General features: G+C 42.5%; 1 protein-coding gene across 3 annotated transcripts in view; it reads right to left on the reverse strand.

Annotated features, from left to right (window-relative positions):
• Positions 1-17,218, reverse strand: part of TIAM1 (TIAM Rac1 associated GEF 1) — a 466,206-nt gene that overhangs the window by 90,549 nt on the left and 358,439 nt on the right. For all 3 annotated transcript variants that reach the window (XM_057306891.1, XM_057306890.1, XM_048214774.2), the window contains 2 exons: positions 4,721-4,945; positions 2,710-2,895 (listed from right to left, as the gene is read on the reverse strand). In XM_057306891.1, coding sequence (XP_057162874.1) covers positions 2,710-2,895; positions 4,721-4,945 — 411 coding nt within the window. The remainder of the gene's footprint in view (positions 1-2,709; positions 2,896-4,720; positions 4,946-17,218) is intronic.

Consider the following 17,218-nt stretch of genomic DNA (forward strand, 5'->3'; position numbering starts at 1 on the left):
ATAACTGACATATGCCTGGCCTCACATGTATTTGTTGACTGAATGAATAAAATAAATAAACCAGCATCACAAAGCAAAAGCAGAGCTCCTACATAACGTGGTTACGACAGTAACTCCTTAGTTTACAATTCGAGAAGAACAGAGTCCGGAAGAGAAACTTCTACAACCATAAATAGTCTCCGTTCCCGGCTGACTAGTTGGTTTAGTCTGTTTAACCAATGGGCCCTTCACTGAGGGTTCTCACAGTAACTATTCCAAACTGCTGGGGGCCTTGTAAACTGCTAAAGTTAAGTGCTACCTCCAACACAATAATGACCCAAAATAAGCGAAGGGATCTGGGGGTGGGAGGGGGGAAGCTGGCAAAAGAACTAGTTGACAGGAGCTCAAGAGTTTCTCAATGATCTGTGCCCAGACAATGCCTCCCTTTGTGGCCGGAACCTGATTACTCTATCATTCTGCTCATCTGTGCAAACAAGAACAATGATAACCTTCTTTCAAAGAATACAGCGGGGACCCTTCAGTTAATTACTGAAAATCACTGAGCATTATGGGAAGCCCTCCTGGTGAATGGGACTTAAACTGTAGCCCAAATCTCCCCGCCCGCAACCCCCCCACCCCCAGTCCGGCTGCCCTCACACCTCCTTCTCCCATGCCCCCCACACTTAAAAGAAGAAGAAAAAAAAAAACTCTGGACAAAGGCTAAATTGAAGCCTGTTTCAATCCCAAGGAAAAAAAAAATTCCCTGGGGTCAAATGACAAGGAGAGGAGGAAAAAATAAGTATCCAATAAATCAGACTGTAAAATTCCCTGCCTGGGATCTCCTACAGGAACCGCAGCAACAAACAGGAACAGATACCTAACAGGCTCGCTGGACTGGTTCTGTCTGAAGCGAATCCCCTCATGGAAAAGAGAAGTTTGCAAGGGCATATAGACGTATGGGCACCCAGATTCACGCTGCACATGCAGCTGGGGGGGGGGGGGGGAACCAAAGGAAAGAGAGCTGCACATAAGGAATTAAATCATTTTCTTTAAAATCACTGACCAAAAAGCCTAAGTGACTAACCCTCCCATCTTGAGCTGGCCAGACTGTAACAGCCTGCCCATCAAAAAGAAAAGCATACACAAATCACAGATATTGAGGTAGAGGAAATGAGATGGTCTGAAGATAAATTATGGAAGGGTAGTAATATAGGGACTTACTTCCCCGTTTCAGAGAAGTTAGCTCCAATGGCTTTGAAGAAAATAAGTTGTAGGTAGATAGCGAAATTTTTCTTCCAAAAAATCTCATCAAGCCCAGGAAAAGGAAAAAGCCATCTGGATGCTTGGGGCTTAGAATTAATACGGAATCCGCATCACTGGCATCATGAGCTCCCTTCACACAAATGCCACCTCGGTCTAGGACATTCTTGCGGTGTGGCAAACAAGAATTTGTATCCCGATAATTTTATTTTTTTGGTAGAATAGGCAAACTGAGATTTGGTCAAATTACAAATTGGTGTCCAAGTCTCAAACAGTCCTAGAGCCTCAAACTGAAAACCATTTGCAAGACTTTTTCCTCACAGTTCGTTGACCCATCACTACAAAAAAAAAGGGGGGGAGGATTTAATAGCTATATGGAGAGGTGGTAGCCAGGGAGACCAAGAGAGACCAAGAGCTGAGCTGTAATTAGCAGAACAAATCAGGATGCCAGTTTTAATAACTCCAGAAATTGGTTTAAGACTTCTTTAAAAATGTAAATCTACCCCTAATTATCTGAATGATGACGCTAATCTATTTATAAAGAATACAAACGCCTTTGACTGAATTACAGCCCTGAATTCAATTGAAGGGTACAGCTGACACGGCAAGCCAAGAGCAGCACAGCTAAGGTTTTCCAAAGCAGTTTCTGGAACCTGAGCCTTAACATTTAATTCCGCAGCAAATGCGCTAAGGTGCGGTACATTCTAAGTGGGTGTTGACTTGGACAGGCTGAAACCATGTTACTCGCACAGCAATTTTTGAGAAGAAAGGAGCCAAAAGTACATAAAGCTGTTCGCAATTTAGCAAGTACATAAAATTACAGATTGCAAACACACAACACAACGACACAATCTGCCTCTCTGGAGGTCAGAGGAAAATTCTCTCTCCCAAGCAAATACATATGTTGGGCTGGAAAATCATGGAAGATCTTTACCTTCCTCCAGTGCATCTGGTGTTTATGACTGTAAAGAACTGATTTCTGGAATTATAATATTTAAAAACAAAGTGAGAAGGAAGATCTCCCAAGAGATCTATGTTCACTATATGGTGTCTATGTTTTTGTGCATGTGTGTGAAAGAGAGAGAGAGAATGCATTTATGTATGAGAGAGTTCTCCACTTGACATTTCCATGAAGTTAATATAAAAAAATCTGTATTTCGATCAAAACCAGGACACTGCCTAAAGACGACATGAGTTATCAACAAACCCTACATGCAGAGATCTGTTAAGAGAATACCATTCATATCTTTTTTGACAACAATTGAGGGCCCATCAAGAGAGGCTTAAGTAATAAATTTCACAACAGATTCAAATGAAGATCTGTACCCACCGCAGAGGGAGGACATGTCAGAAAACTAGCAAAATACATAGCAGTAAACTAGAAAAACACTTCAGAGACTCTCGTCAAGTCCTGCTCAGTATTAACAGTCAAGATAAATATTTCTTAAACACACCTCGGCTTCTACTCACCAGGGCATGAAAGGATGATACAGAAAAGATCCCAAGACGGCCCATTGCCACCTTCGTTGGTCGGCTTGCAAAAGCAAGTAGCCTTTTGGGGTTTGGCAGTTCCCCACCTTGGAGGCTAGCTAAGTAACAGCGGTAACGAAATAGGTCCATTTGGAACTGTTCAAGATTTTGCTCCCAAACAAAGATCTACAGTGGTGAAAAGGTGAGTAAAAGGAAACAAACGTTAACAACTTCATCCTACAAAAACGTTACAAATCTGTATGTTCTCAAGGTACTGATTATAATCCTAAAGGGTGAACAACAGGTACGCTAAGTTTCTTAGGAAACAGCAGCTAGAATCTTACTGTTTTCATAATGCGTTTTTGTTGTTTTTTTTTTTTTTTTTTTTGCGGCAAAGATCTACGGTCATACATTCAGTTTGGTAAACAGAAAGTATATGTTAGTTGCTCTGTGTCCTCCCGTTACAGATGTCACGTGTGTGGGCTATTCTAGCCCATCGGCTCCAAGCTCTGGGCCAGAAACTCAAGGACGTCAAATATGTAGGATTTCTACCACTGGAGAATTCCAGAACTTACCAAGAGATGACTTCTTATAGAAAGACAAAGAAAAAAAAAAGAAAGTGAGGTGAATTAAAGATCACAGGCAATGAGACCAGGAGCTTTTGGGAAGAGGTCATGGCAGACAGTACAGTAGGGGAAGCAGAAAACACTAGAAGGTGAAGACTGAGGCTCTGGAATGTAATTCCAACCACAGAGTATATCCAACATATGTGTCCTCATTTTTCAAAATGGCAAAGCAATACCTACTTCCTAAGACTGAAGTGATATTTAGACGACATCATGCAAGAAAACGACTTGGTACAGGGTCTGGTATACAGTGAAGGCTCAGTGATGTTAACGGTGATATGGATAATGATTAATGGCGGACATCGACTTTTTACTTGGACTTGAAAGTGTTAGCGTACATGCATGTTCACAGCACTATTCACAACAGCCAAAGTGGAAATAGCCCAAATGTCCATCAGTGGCCAAATGGATAATCAAACTGTGGTATGTACAAAGATCCACTACAGTGTGGATAATCCCAAAACAGGACGCGAAGTGAAAGAATTCACACACCAAAGGTCACATATTATGTAATTCCGCTTACATAAAATGTCCAAAATGGGTGAGTCTGTTGAGGCAGAATGCCAGGAGCAGAGGGGAGCAATTTAACAGGTACGGGGTTTCCTTCTGGGGTGAATGACATTGTTTGGCAACTAGACAGACGTTGTGGTGGCTCAATATAGTGAATGAACAAAATGCCGCTTGAATTGGACACTTTGAAACGGGTAATTTTACACTATGTGAATTTCACCTCAGTGACAACAAATACAGTGTCAGGTAACAGAGGGCGAGAACCATGGGAAACCACAGCTGGCCCATTCCATCAATCTTTCCAATGATTTAAATTCACTTCCTCACATAATTATTTCCTAAACATTAAGACAAAGTTTCATAGCATGACTAGACGGCTATCACTGACTTGAAAACAACTGGGAAGGCAAAAATGTCCTCTGTCACCTCCCTCCATCTTTCCTGACACTTATGCTCATACACTTCAACCACACGCACATTTTTTAAAACACACTCTACCTTTTCTAAATGGACTGCGGAGTCGGGAACGCAATCCCACCACAGCCGAGCTCCGCGTCAACCTGAGCAGGTGGGGAAGGCAAACTGCAGACTTTGCCATTTCTCAGCTGCCCTAGAAGGAGCACGCCACTGGTGGGAGCGGGACGCCTCCTCTATTAGACGTCTGTTTCTCCCTCGATGTAATATTGCTCCCTTCTGCTCATAACAATCAGCTGTGAACGATGGGTGAGGGAAACTGACAGTCACAATAAAGAATTTAGCAGCCTGGATGACAGGCTGACAATGACATAACCGATGACGCTCTGTGATTCCAAGGAGCGGAAGGACTTGAAAGACCTCACCCTCCCGCCCCAGTCTAAACACAGAAGAAGGATTACCTGATCTAATATGGTTTTCTTCTTCTTTGAATCAGTGACTGAAGACAGCTGCATTTCGCCCATTTTCTTCATCTTTTCATCCATATCAATCTTCTGTTCCAGTTTTTTGATTTCGGACTTGAGGAGCCGGAGCGTGTCTTCCTTGTGGTGGTGTCTTGCGACGGCGGCTGCGCAGGCGGAGTGGATGGCCGTGATCCAGTTCTCCAGCTCCGTCTGGCTGGTGGTCTGTAAGGGGAGGTGGGGAGAAGGAACAGATGCCGCTTAGGTTATCGGCAGGGAACCAGTGCATTTCTAGAGAAGCCGTGGCCTCGGGAGTCAGGGTGCCAGGTCTGTATACGTCGTGGGTCAGGCTACCCATCCTGACCTCCTCTTGCCAAAAACGTAAGTAAGTTGGTCTTAGGTCAGACACCACACCCACCCCCAGCCTCCAAGAGCTGTCTGGAATGAAGTCTCCGTGTCGCTCCCTCGGTGTGCTTACTGAACTCACTTGTGATGGAATGAATATTTGTGTCTCCCCCAAATTCAAATGTTGAAATCCTAACCCCCAGTGTGATGGTATTAGGGGGTGAGGACTTCGGGGAGTGATTAGGTCATGAGGGTGAGGCCTTGCTGCATCGGATTAGTGCTCCTATAAAAAGAGGCCAGGGAGCTAACTAGTCCCCCTTCTGCCAAGTGAGGACACAGCAAGGAGACACAGTTTTTGAATCAGGGGGCTGGCCTGCCCAGAACTCAACCATGCTCCCACCCTGATCTTGGACTTCCAGCCTCCAGAATGTGAGAAATAAATGTCTATCGCTTAGAAGCCACCCGTTTATTTATTTATCCATGTATGTTAACAGCAGTCCAAATAAAGACACTGTACACACGATAATCCTATACAGAGAGCTTAGTTTCTAATGAAGAGGGTTGTTCTGAAGCACAGGTCCATCTGCAGAGAGGGCTGGTCAGTTCCAAGGTTGAGAATGAGGCCAAGGGACATCACTGGCCAAGGAAGACATCACTGGCCAAGGAAGACATAACAGCCCTGCCCCCAGTGAACTGCTGTGACCCAAATCCAAAGGCTCTATTCCAGAGTCAAGCAGCAATGACACAATTGGGGTTGCGGAAGAAGCTCAAGGCAGCCAGGAGCAGTATTATGTTCAGGGACACATGGGAGCATCTAGCAAGTGGGGCCACCCAGCAGCGAGGAACGGCTTTTCACATTCCATTTCCTTTAAAATGGCCACCCCCAGCAACAGACGCACAACCTCAAAGTGACTCAAGGTGCTCGGAAACACAAAAGTGAGAGAAGAGTTTGGGGGAGACAGCTCATTTGCAGTAAGACACCATTACTAATACTTCAGGAACTCAGTCAATGAGTATTTACGAAGACATGCTAGAATTTCCTGGGTATCCCCTTAAGCCCGGAGAGGTTTAATAAACACTCAGAAATTAGCTCACTGAAGAAAAAGGTCTATTCAGCCACTTCAGTACAGAAGTAACAGCCAACATCATTTTCACGCACAAACACTGATTTCTCTCTCTCTCTCTCTCTGCATCTTCTTAGTTTCCCAACTCATTGGAGTGATGGCTGGCGAACAAAATTCCAATAACAGGCCCCCACCCACCTGTACTCTGCACCCCCGCAACCAAAGATCACCCCAGTGTCCACGTTATTTCCGATTCTCCTCAGCCTGGTATCCCACAAAGGAAACCACAACACGGTGTCAGCCAACAGAGCCGCGACCCGCCGGGCAAACCTAAACCATCTGGCAGCTGATATGTTTGTAGCGAGGTTATGTGCCTGCGCCTAGAGAAGACGTCAGGGAGCCGGACGTTCTCACGGAGAAGCAGCAGAGCGAAGCAAATGCAGTAAGCTTGTGAAAACTGAGGGGGAGAAGAGGAGGCAGCAACACTGGAAATTCGAGGTAAATACTTGTGGGGACTCGTGGGTCTATCTAGCTGACTCACCTTTAAGGCTTAGCTTTGCCTCAAGTGGGTAATATGTATCTTCTCTCGAAAGTCACTAGCTTACCTTTTATCTTTATATATCACTTTCAAGTAACTCCAGAGAAAGACAGAGTTTTAGGTCCTCCCACACATGATAAATGCACCAGGCTTGCTCCTGCCTGGCACGGAGCACGGGGTGTGACCGTGGAGTCTCTCAGTACCTCAGCAGCAGTGGGTATGTTACCAAGGGAGTTATTTTTCATCTATCTATCTATCTATCTATCTATCTATCTATCTATCTATCATCTATCTATCTATCCAGGGAAGGAGCTTGGGAGGGAGGGAGCAATTAGCTCAGATGGAAAAACAGTCTAGTGCGGATTCTTTTCTAAGAGAAAAAAGAAAAAAGAAAAGTTTCCAGCGGGCCCCTGGGTGGCTCAGTTGGTTAAGCATCTGCCTTCAGCTCAGGTCATGATCTCAGGGTCCGAGGATCGAGTCCCACATCAGGCTCTCTGCTCAGCAGGGAGTCTGCTTCTCCCTCTTCCTCTCCCTCTGTGCTCTGTCTCCCTCTCAAATAAATAAAATCTTAAAAAAAAAAAAAAAAAAAAAAGCTTACAGGAAGAAAATACCAAGTGATGGTGAAGATACAGAGCAACCGGAATTCCCAGGCCCTGCTAGACAGAGAATATACTGCTGGTGTAAGTGCTTTGGAAAGCTGCTGGACACTATCTAAGAAAAGCTAAATACACGCACGCCTTGTGACCCCAAAAATGCACTCCTGGTATACACTCAACAAAAATGCATTCATACGCTCACCAAAACATATACACCAAAATGCTGATAGCAGCATAATCTGCAATGGGCAGATCTGGAAACCATCCAAACACCCATCAACAGCAGAATGGATAAGTAACACGTGGTATAATCACACAATGAAATACTACACAGCAAGGAGAACGAAAGACCGCAACATGAACACATCCCACACACGTAACACAAGCAGCCAGACATGCAAGAATACTAAGATTCTACTTGTATGAAGTACAAACACAGACAAGACGAATGTACAGTCAGAAGTCAGAAGAGGAGCTCTTTGGTGGGAGCGGGGGAGGGAGAAGCAGCTGGAAGGAACCATAAGGGGGGCCTCTGCGGTGCTGGCCATGCTCAGCTCCCCAGTCTGGGTGCTGGTTATACACATGTACGACATGGGGGTATGAGATTTTGAAACACCATCAAAATGTGTACGTTTCTGTGTAGATATTATACTTTAACAGAAAGTTAAAAAAAAAAAAAACCTTCTAAGATCTAGTACCCTAAATTTACATATAATTTTTCTGTGACTATCCTAAAAATAATATATTTCAGGTTCCATTTTTCCTTAAAGTTGTCCCTAGAAGATTGCAATAGAAGCTCCAAACAGCCTGATCCTTCCCTGGAGCCACGTCTCTGCTGTCCACAGGGGCAGGCGGCATCTGATAAATGGCGGCGTCCTTGAGCTGAAACATGCTTTTCCTTTGTACGTGCAGCTCAGTGGACACAAGGAGCGTTTAGACTTTAGGGGAGCTGGTGTTTTCAAAAGGACACTGCTGGGAGTGTCTCAGATGGAATCCATGCTGAGGCGGCATGCACCACTGAGGAGAAGAGGCTCTGTTTGTCTTCTATAGAAATACCAGGCATGTCTTCAACGCTTGGTGTGAGGTCAGCATCCGCTGCCCCCAGCTGCTCCTCGCCCACCTCCGTCTCAATGAGAACCCCCCACTCCCAGGCCCCTCCCGCCCCACGGCACGGAGTAAGGAAAGGAAACCCCTACATGGCTGATATCGCCATCTGCAGAATTCATGGTTAAGATCTTCAACCCCAGATACAGGCTCTGCTAACTGAAATTACAAATTTAAAAAATAAAAATGTTCATCTAGAAAGGGCCCAGGTGCATTTTACGAATGGAGAAACCAAAGCCCCGAAAAAATTAGGTATAACACAGTAATTTATTATAAACCTTGATCTTTATCAATCCCGTGCTTAAAATCATTTTGTTAGACATGTCACACTGCTCCTGAACCCCTCGTTCTCATCAATTCCTCCAAAGCCTGGGCCCCTGTGGTGTCATTTCTGTAATATTTTGAGCTCTCCCTAGGGATATAGAAGGCTGGAACTTTCCTGCTCCCTTTAAAGTTTGGTGTGGCCATGTCATCTGGCTTTGGCCAATGAATTCGAGGGGAAGCGACATGTGTATTACTCAACAAAAGCCCGATTCACTCCCATTCTGGTCCTCTGCTTACAGTCATGGAAGCATGTGTCAGGATGACCCCTCTGTCAGCCTGGGTCCCGGAGTGTCCAGGACAAATACAGCTTCATAGCCCATGTCCGTCAGACATGTGGCAGGAATGAAAAGGTGTGTTAAGCCATGGAGATATGAGGGCTGCTCCCTCATACAGCATAACCTAACCACCCTGACTGATACATTAGCTAAGTAAGAATCCCATTTCAATGCTTCTAGAAAAGTCTATGTCACACACTTTCAACCGCCAAGAAGAGCCATAATCTGATACGTTCTACACAACAGCCTTTTCCTCTCTTTACGTAATGCAAGCAGGGCCCCTTCTTCTCTCCACCTTTGAGGGTCTCTGCCAATCTCAGCCAAGGGCAACACACTCCATTCTGATGTCGGAGTGTTTGTGTTTGCATCCCAGTTAAGAAGTGCAAAGAAAGCACCTGGACGGAGCACGTGATTCTTGATCTCGGGGTTGTAAGTTTGAGCCCCATGATGGGTGCAGGATCACTTAAAAAAAAAAGAAGAAGGAAAAGGAGAAAAAGTGGAAAGAAAGGCTGACACTAGCCGAGGAAGCTTAACAGCCTTTGAAAGATGTGTATTTAATTTCGGCAGAGCAGCTATCCTGAAATTTATTTATTTAAAGAAAGAAAGAAGGTGGTTGCCAGGGGTTAGGGGAGGATGGGAGTGGGAACTAGTGCTCCGAGTTTCAGGTCTGCAAGATGAGAAGGGTCTGGAGATGGACGATGGTGACTTATGCACCACGATGTGAACGTACTTAATGCCACTGAATGTCAGCTTGCTTACAAACAGGTAAGATGGTACGGCATGTGTACTTTACCGCAATGAAGATTTTAAGAAATAAACAAAAGCACGAAGCCCCGCGGCCTAGAGAAAGATAGAGAGAAAGGTCTGCTTACAGCTTTATGAAAAATGTATCCATCAGTCATTTTAACCATTAAGCGCGCCTCCAGCCTCCAAGCTTCTCCGGAACCTGTCGGTGGCTGAAGGCAGTTCCATTAGACAGAACTTTTGCTCCTGCTGTCCTGTTTAAACAGCACAGCAGTCTCTGCCCTTCTCTATCATTAAGCCAAATCTATTTCTAAGAAGCACAATTCACTAAATGAGCTTTTTGAAAGGGCTTGTCCATTCCCAGGGGCATACCCAGAGCTATGTGTCGATGAGAGGGTGGGCTAGGTCTACCCTGACTGTTGTCAACAGCGAGTTAAGTAGAAAAACTCTTTTAACAGTTCATGGCAGTTTACAAGCTTAACGATTCAGAGCTGGTCACAGCAGACCACTAACTTGATAGAATGTTTCCCAGTGTGGACTCTCCAGGATTTCAAATCCGACATGCTAGGAAAACAAAGCTGCTACTTTTGCACTATCTGCTTGAAGCAGGCAAGTTTAATTAGGGACATTACGTCTATTAAAGGTCTCTGTGTCAGAATCCAGTGGTCAAAAGGGCAGGAAGGAGAGACCCCTCAGCCACCATGGTCATGATTTCCTCCACACTCGTCTGCTTCCATTAAACAAACAGCCACAGACAGGTAGCAAAACTGAATTTTGTGATTCTTCTTTTGCCCTCTGGAGATGTTATGAATACTGTATAAAGTTCAGTGACGGGAATAAGCAAAGTTCTTGCCAACAGAGGAATATAATCAGCAAAAAATGCATTTTGCATAAGAGCCCCTTTGAGTGCAGAGTTAAGATGAAGCTCAGGGCTTCATTATGTATTTAAATAGATCTAGCTTCAATTATCCAACTGAATGGAGGATACTCAGTGATTTCAGATAATCAATGGTTTACGTGAGTGGCAGGAAAAGGGAAATTCATTTTAAACGAGAGAAATACTAGGGAATATAAGCCAGATCTAGGAAACTAAAATTTCAGATAATTCGAGTTTACAGAGGCACAAGAATAATTGTCAAGTAGGTTGAACTTCTTTTTTCCATTTCAAAAAGAACAACAAAAAAGGAGGAATAAAGTTATATGTTTTTAAGAGGTTAGTTGGGAATGAAGTTCCTGTGTGAATTCTTGAAAGTCTTGTTTTTTCCACTGTTTTTTTTTTTCATTTTAGCTATACGAGGCTTAAGTAAGCTGTCATTTTTTAAATTTCCTTAAGTAATCAAAAGGGGCTCAAACTCACGACCCCAAGATCAAGAATCGCATGCTCTACAGACTAAGCCAGCCAGATGCCCCAGTAAGCTATCATCTTTAACATCTGTAAAAAGAACTTAATATGGGGCTCCCCTGGAATCCACTGCACAAAGTCATACAACTGGGCACCCCCCCCCCCCACTTCGTACTCCTTTACCTCCCTAACCCCTCACCCACCTACGGTAAATTCTTTAGAGAAGAGAGGGTCCAGACTCCAGAAAGACAGGCACGAAAGGAGGAACCGTTTGCTACCAATGGGAACAAATGGAAGCCTGCCCAGTTAATGGCAATGGCAGGATTCATCTCCGGCAAAGCTAAGTAGCCCCGCAGAAAAGACCAACAAATATTGTCCAGTGGACACCCTCAACAAAAGGTCTTACCATCTGTTCATGCTGTAAAAGCCCCCAGTAGATGGCACAAACAATATCCAAGCATTTTCTTGGTATCTCACATTTAAATATGATCAGATAATCAAGGACCACCAGACATTTGACGAAAGCCTCTAGCATGAAAGGCAGAGACCAAAGCACACAGAATAAAACGCATCACAAAGAAAGAGAAACAATGCCTGAAGCCACGAACATTTCCTGACAACCCTGTAACAGCCTCAGAGACAGAGACACAAAGGAATCCAAAGCCATAAGCAAACAAATGCACAGGTTACAATGAAAAAGGAACAGTGAGGTAGAAAGGAGGGAGGAAGGAAAGGGGAGAGAAGGATAAAGGAGGAGAAGAAAGGAAAGGAGGAGGAAGGAGAGAAGGGAGGGAAGGAAAGAGAAAAATGGAAGGGGAGGGTGGAAGGGACAGGAAGGAAAGAAAGGTGGGAGGAAGGGGAGGGAGAGAGAAAAGGAGAGGAAGAGAGAGAAAAGGAAAGCTTTCAGGAATAGAAAAAGTAACTAAAATTAAAATCTCAACAGAAGGCAAATCACTTTGAGAAATCATAATCATGGTGATAGAAAATTGTTCTAAAACTTCAGAAGAGAAAAATAAAGCCCACACAAGATAATCTGAAATGAGACTGGTATCAGAATATAAGTGAAGGAAGGGGAAATAATTTTCAAACCAAAATTCCAAATTACTCAAAGATTATTCAAGCAAAAGGTAGAAGGAAGACTTTTTCAAATATGAGCCATTCTATAGGAAGTTACTACAGGTTTGTTTGTTCATTTTCATGAAAATGAAGGAGCAAAAAGGAAGATTTGCAATCCAAGAATCTAACTAGGGTAATAAAGGGAAAACCAGGGTAACTATTATGCCTGAGGCCTAGAGAACAAACAGCTTGGAGCAGGAGGATAAAGGTCCAGGGAAAGGCAGTCTCCAGGGAACAAAACAGTACTGAGTGATAGGTAACAAGCCGGGGATTTAGAAAATACTGCTAAATAAGCATAAAAATTAGTAAATGGAGCAGAAAAAAAGAGGCAGGCATTAACTACAGGAAAAAAAACAAAAAGTTGTTCAAGAAAGGAAATAAAATGATGGTACACTATTTGGCCCCACAGCTAATATTATTTATATGGTCATAGCAGCATAGAACATCCTAACAGTATAATGGAGACTACTGATTTAATCCTAAATATTCATATAATTATACAGGAATATGAGGAAAGGAGAATTCATATATAATACAGCTAAACAGTCATCTATCAACACAGAAAGTCAGTAGTTAATGTCTAAAGTCAATTAAGAAATATTGTAAACATGTTAATGAGAAATGAGGATAAATTTTAAAAAAACAAAAACAGAAAAACCCAACCAAACAAAAAAACCTGCAATTGAGCATAGTTCCTTTGGGGGCCTGAGGCTGGGGGAAGAGGTAGAGGATGAGAAGAGAATTTTACTTTAAGTCTTTTAAGGTTAACTGAATTCCTTAAAACTATGTGCTCATATTGACTTCATACAAATTTAAAATAATATAAAAAGGAAGACAAATAGTATTAGTAACATATTGTTTGGATAATATGTAACAGTATACAGATTATATACTAAAATCTAGCACAGCCACAATTATATCTCTGCACTGTACTTTGAACATGTGAAGAGACCTCTGAATATGCTAATAGTAGGGCATGTGCTGTAAATGATTATCAGCCCTGTGTACTCATTTTGTACTTCAACATCCCCACTCTCCGTCAATACCCTCCTAAGAGCTAAGCAAATGGGGCCCCATATTTTGAAAAGACCCCTCCTGATGCCTGGAAAGGACAGGGTCCAGAAGGAACACCCCTCCCTCCCCCAAGTATCCTTTCTCCCTTTCAGGGAGCTCTCTGACCCTGTATCCCATATGTGTTATCAATAAGATATGCTAAGGAGCTTCTGGACATGAGTCTATACCTACTGGGTTGTTCCCATCAGCCTATCTGGTATTTCTTTCACTAGACTGCATGAGATGAGCCACCAGAATGGTGTTGGCGAAGCTGATCTGGAGTGAGTCAAATTCTTTATATAGATAAAGAAAATTTGCCTGGGGCTCCACACATCTTAGGAGTTTACCCATCTTCACAATTAATCCATGTCAAAACCAACGGTAAATATTTCTAAAGTGGCTAGCTAGAAGCAGGGAGATGATCTATGGTGATGGGAAAATAGGATTTAGCTACAGACTAAGGCAACATTTAAGCCAACAGAAAGAACAAAGACCAATATCCAGTTTGTCTTATCTGCAGAGAGCATGAAGTTAAGAGGGAAGATCAAATTAGGATCCAAGAAGATTTCAACAAGTTCATTAGAAGGGCAGAAACCACAAACACAAGATTTCAGAGAAGTACATTTAACTTCTGCATTTAAAGTTCTTGAAACACCTATTAAAATAAGATGGAAGAGACCTTGGGAGGGTTGATGCTGTGGGTATGATAAACCACAAGCTCAGTATGAGTCAACAGTTTGGTGTGGTTTCTAATAAATTAAGGAATTGACACTAGCATTGTGGAAGAAAATGGGAAGAGTAGGAACCAAACTGTAGGCAGGCTGCCCAGGACTGACCTCATGGCGGACAAGGTGTTGGGTTCTAGAACCTTACAAGGAAGAACATCAAAGAACTGAATCGTAGGGAGAATGGCTCAGAAACCTTACACAGGGAAGCCTAAACAGAAGACACGGCAGGAGACAGATGAGAGCTGTTTTCAAGCATTTAAAAGGTTATCAGAAAGAAGACTTGCTTTAGACTTGGAAAACATATGGTAACAGAGAAAAATGACAGAAGTCACCACAAAGAATGTTTTATCTCAACACAACAAAGAACTTGATAAGTCTTGGAGCTAACCAGCAAAGCAGATGGTTGAAAAGCTGAAAGCTTCTCAGGGATGGAGATGGTCATGTAGTGGGCAGGCTGACCAGCTGTAGTGGCTTTGCAGAGATAGTGTCTACCTTGAAAGCGAGGCTAGACTTTAATCTACTCAAGTCCAAGATGCCAAGTCCCCTTTGGAGTTTCTTCTATCAAGTCCACTTGATGCTTCCTTGTGAAAGATGATTTCCAGACTTTTCCCTAATCTGGCTGCCCTGGTTCAGGGCATGTGTGCCAATGACCTTCATCAAGTCCACACAGAACCAGATATGGCACTTGAAAATAACTGTCCAGAGCCTAAGAGCCTAATAACACTCAAAGCCTTAGCGTCTTCACAGGGAAGCCACATTCAACTTCTGTAAAGATACTTATTTAAGAGGAGTACAGGGAACTAGATACTTCTCTTTATAATTAAAATGAGAACCGTAGCATGTAATGAGCATTTGCTATCTATAAGACATCTGACTTGGATTATTACATCTAATCCCCAATTCATCATAATCGTGTAAATGCTATTCTTTTTTCACTAGTCTCTTTTTAATATGCATGCTATACCCTCATACAAGTGACTTTCTAAATGATAAGAAAACTTTCTATGGAAAGGCAGTGACCCCTTAGATTTTCTACCCTTCTTGAGATATATCATTGCATATGATTTTGTTTCCAAGCAGGCATCATTCTTACCATAAAAGCCACTGAGCTTTTTGGAACTGTATGTAACATCCACCAGTAATGGACAAAGGAAGGCCCAATACGAAATTGTACTTTGTAGGTGGTAGGCGCTGGTTCTGACTTCCATTTGGAGTGAAGATCTCTAAAACAGTTGAAATGCAGGAGCCATTGCCTCCCTTTGCAGACAGCACAGTAATTCTTCCACGTAAGCTGCTCTAATATTCATGCCCATTTCCACCCCCATCCTGCACACAAAACCCCTTTTCTGCTTTTGCTGGTAACATGAATCTCCTTACCACGGGTGGATCCGAGTAACAGCATCAAATCAGCAGCATCCAGGCTGCTCTGTAAACTGTGTGCACTGAATTGAGCCCCAGGGCTGGAATAACCTACAAATTATTTCCATAATCGTGGTTGATCTCCCTCGCGTTAACCTCACCCCTTACACACACAGGTTCCTTTCAAACCTAGCCCCTCTAGAGTCATGTGGATTACAATAAGTAGAAGGTAGAAAATGCCCTCATGGATCCTGAACTGCAGTAATTTCTTCTGAAAAGGTTCATTTTGTGCTCTATCCCACGTAAGTAGCATAAAAATTTCACCATAGCAAGAGGACACAGAGGTTTTCATGAATAAGGTCCTATGTCGCCACAAAAGAATTCTATTCAATGTGACCTACTGGATATTTAGATTGTGCCAGCGATTTTATGGCCAGGAAGGTCCTTTCAAAAGGAATTCACATCAGCAGTGTATAAGTAAAAAGGAGAGTATCCTGAAACCGATCAGATTATCATCTAAACTGTGTAGTGAGGCAAGAATGGCCGAAATATTGAAATATTCCACTGAGTGGCTTAATTCTGAGAATGAGAAATAGTGCCTTTTGACTCTGGTCAGCGATTCCTGCCCATGCTCTTCTTAGGGTAAAGAGTAATAGAAGTCAGATAAATAGTATACTTAGACGATAAAAGACTTTAGAGAAAGAGAGGCTTGGTGTGAATCCAGCCAACACTCAGTAACTGTGTCACTTGGCATCTAATTATTAGCCTTTATAAAAGCCTGAGTTTCACCAAATGGGGCACACAGTCCACATTAACTGGTTAAAATATGGATAAACAATCCAACTCACTGATTGCTGTACGAATTAAATGTGACTTATGATTTCACTTATATGTGGAACTGAAGAAATAAAACAAACGAGCAAACAAAACCAGAAACAGACTCATAAATACCAGGAACAAACTGGTGGTTGCCGGGGGATGGGGGGAGGGTGGGCAAAACAGGCGAAGGGGATTAAGAGGTATAAACTTCCAGTTACAAAATAAATAAATCATGGAGATGAAAAGTAGAGGATAGGGAATATAGTCAACAATACTGCAATAATGTTGTCGGGTGACAGATGGTAACTGCACTTACTTGAGCACTGCGTATAGAATTGCTGAATCACTATCGTATGCACCTAACACTAAATAACATGGTATATCAACTATACGTAAATTAAGAAATAATTTTGTAAAGAATTACGTGTGATTCACATTGTAAAACACTTTCAAGGTGGTGGCATACAATAAGGACTCCGTAAAAGACAGCTGCTGATAGCATATAATATTATTATTGTTATTGTTAGCATAGTTAGGCATTCCTTCATATACAAGATATCCAGATAATTAATAAGAAGCAATGCCAGACGCAAAAAAACAATGGTTAATAAGCTTCACAGAAGAACGTTTTCATGACTCAGAGTATGTAGATTTTTTAAATAGGATACACAATGCACTATCCTTTAAGGAAGACTTGAGAAATGAGATACATTACATTAGAGATATATCTACACTAAATGAGATATGTCAGTATAATGAAGGATATTTTTAACAGAGTAAAAGGCTAGACAGAGTGGAAAAAAGGTATTTGCAATGCACATAATCAACAAGGATCTGATTCACAAAATATTGTAAGAACTGCCATGAATCATTGAGAGACAACCTAACAGAAAAATAGGCAGGAATAAGCACTTGAAATAAGCACTTCACAAAAATGATACTGAAATGGTCATTAAACCCTCAAAAATGTGCTCAGCTTCACACAAATAGCTTACAAATGAAAAATAAAAAAGATCTGACAATACCAAGTGTGGACAAGGATAAGGAACACCTGGAATTCTCCTAGGCTGCTGATGGGAGCATAAATTATT

The sequence above is a fragment of the Ursus arctos genome, unplaced genomic scaffold (assembly GCF_023065955.2).
Source record: "Ursus arctos isolate Adak ecotype North America unplaced genomic scaffold, UrsArc2.0 scaffold_4, whole genome shotgun sequence".
In the NCBI taxonomy this organism is placed as follows: Eukaryota; Metazoa; Chordata; class Mammalia; order Carnivora; family Ursidae; genus Ursus; species Ursus arctos.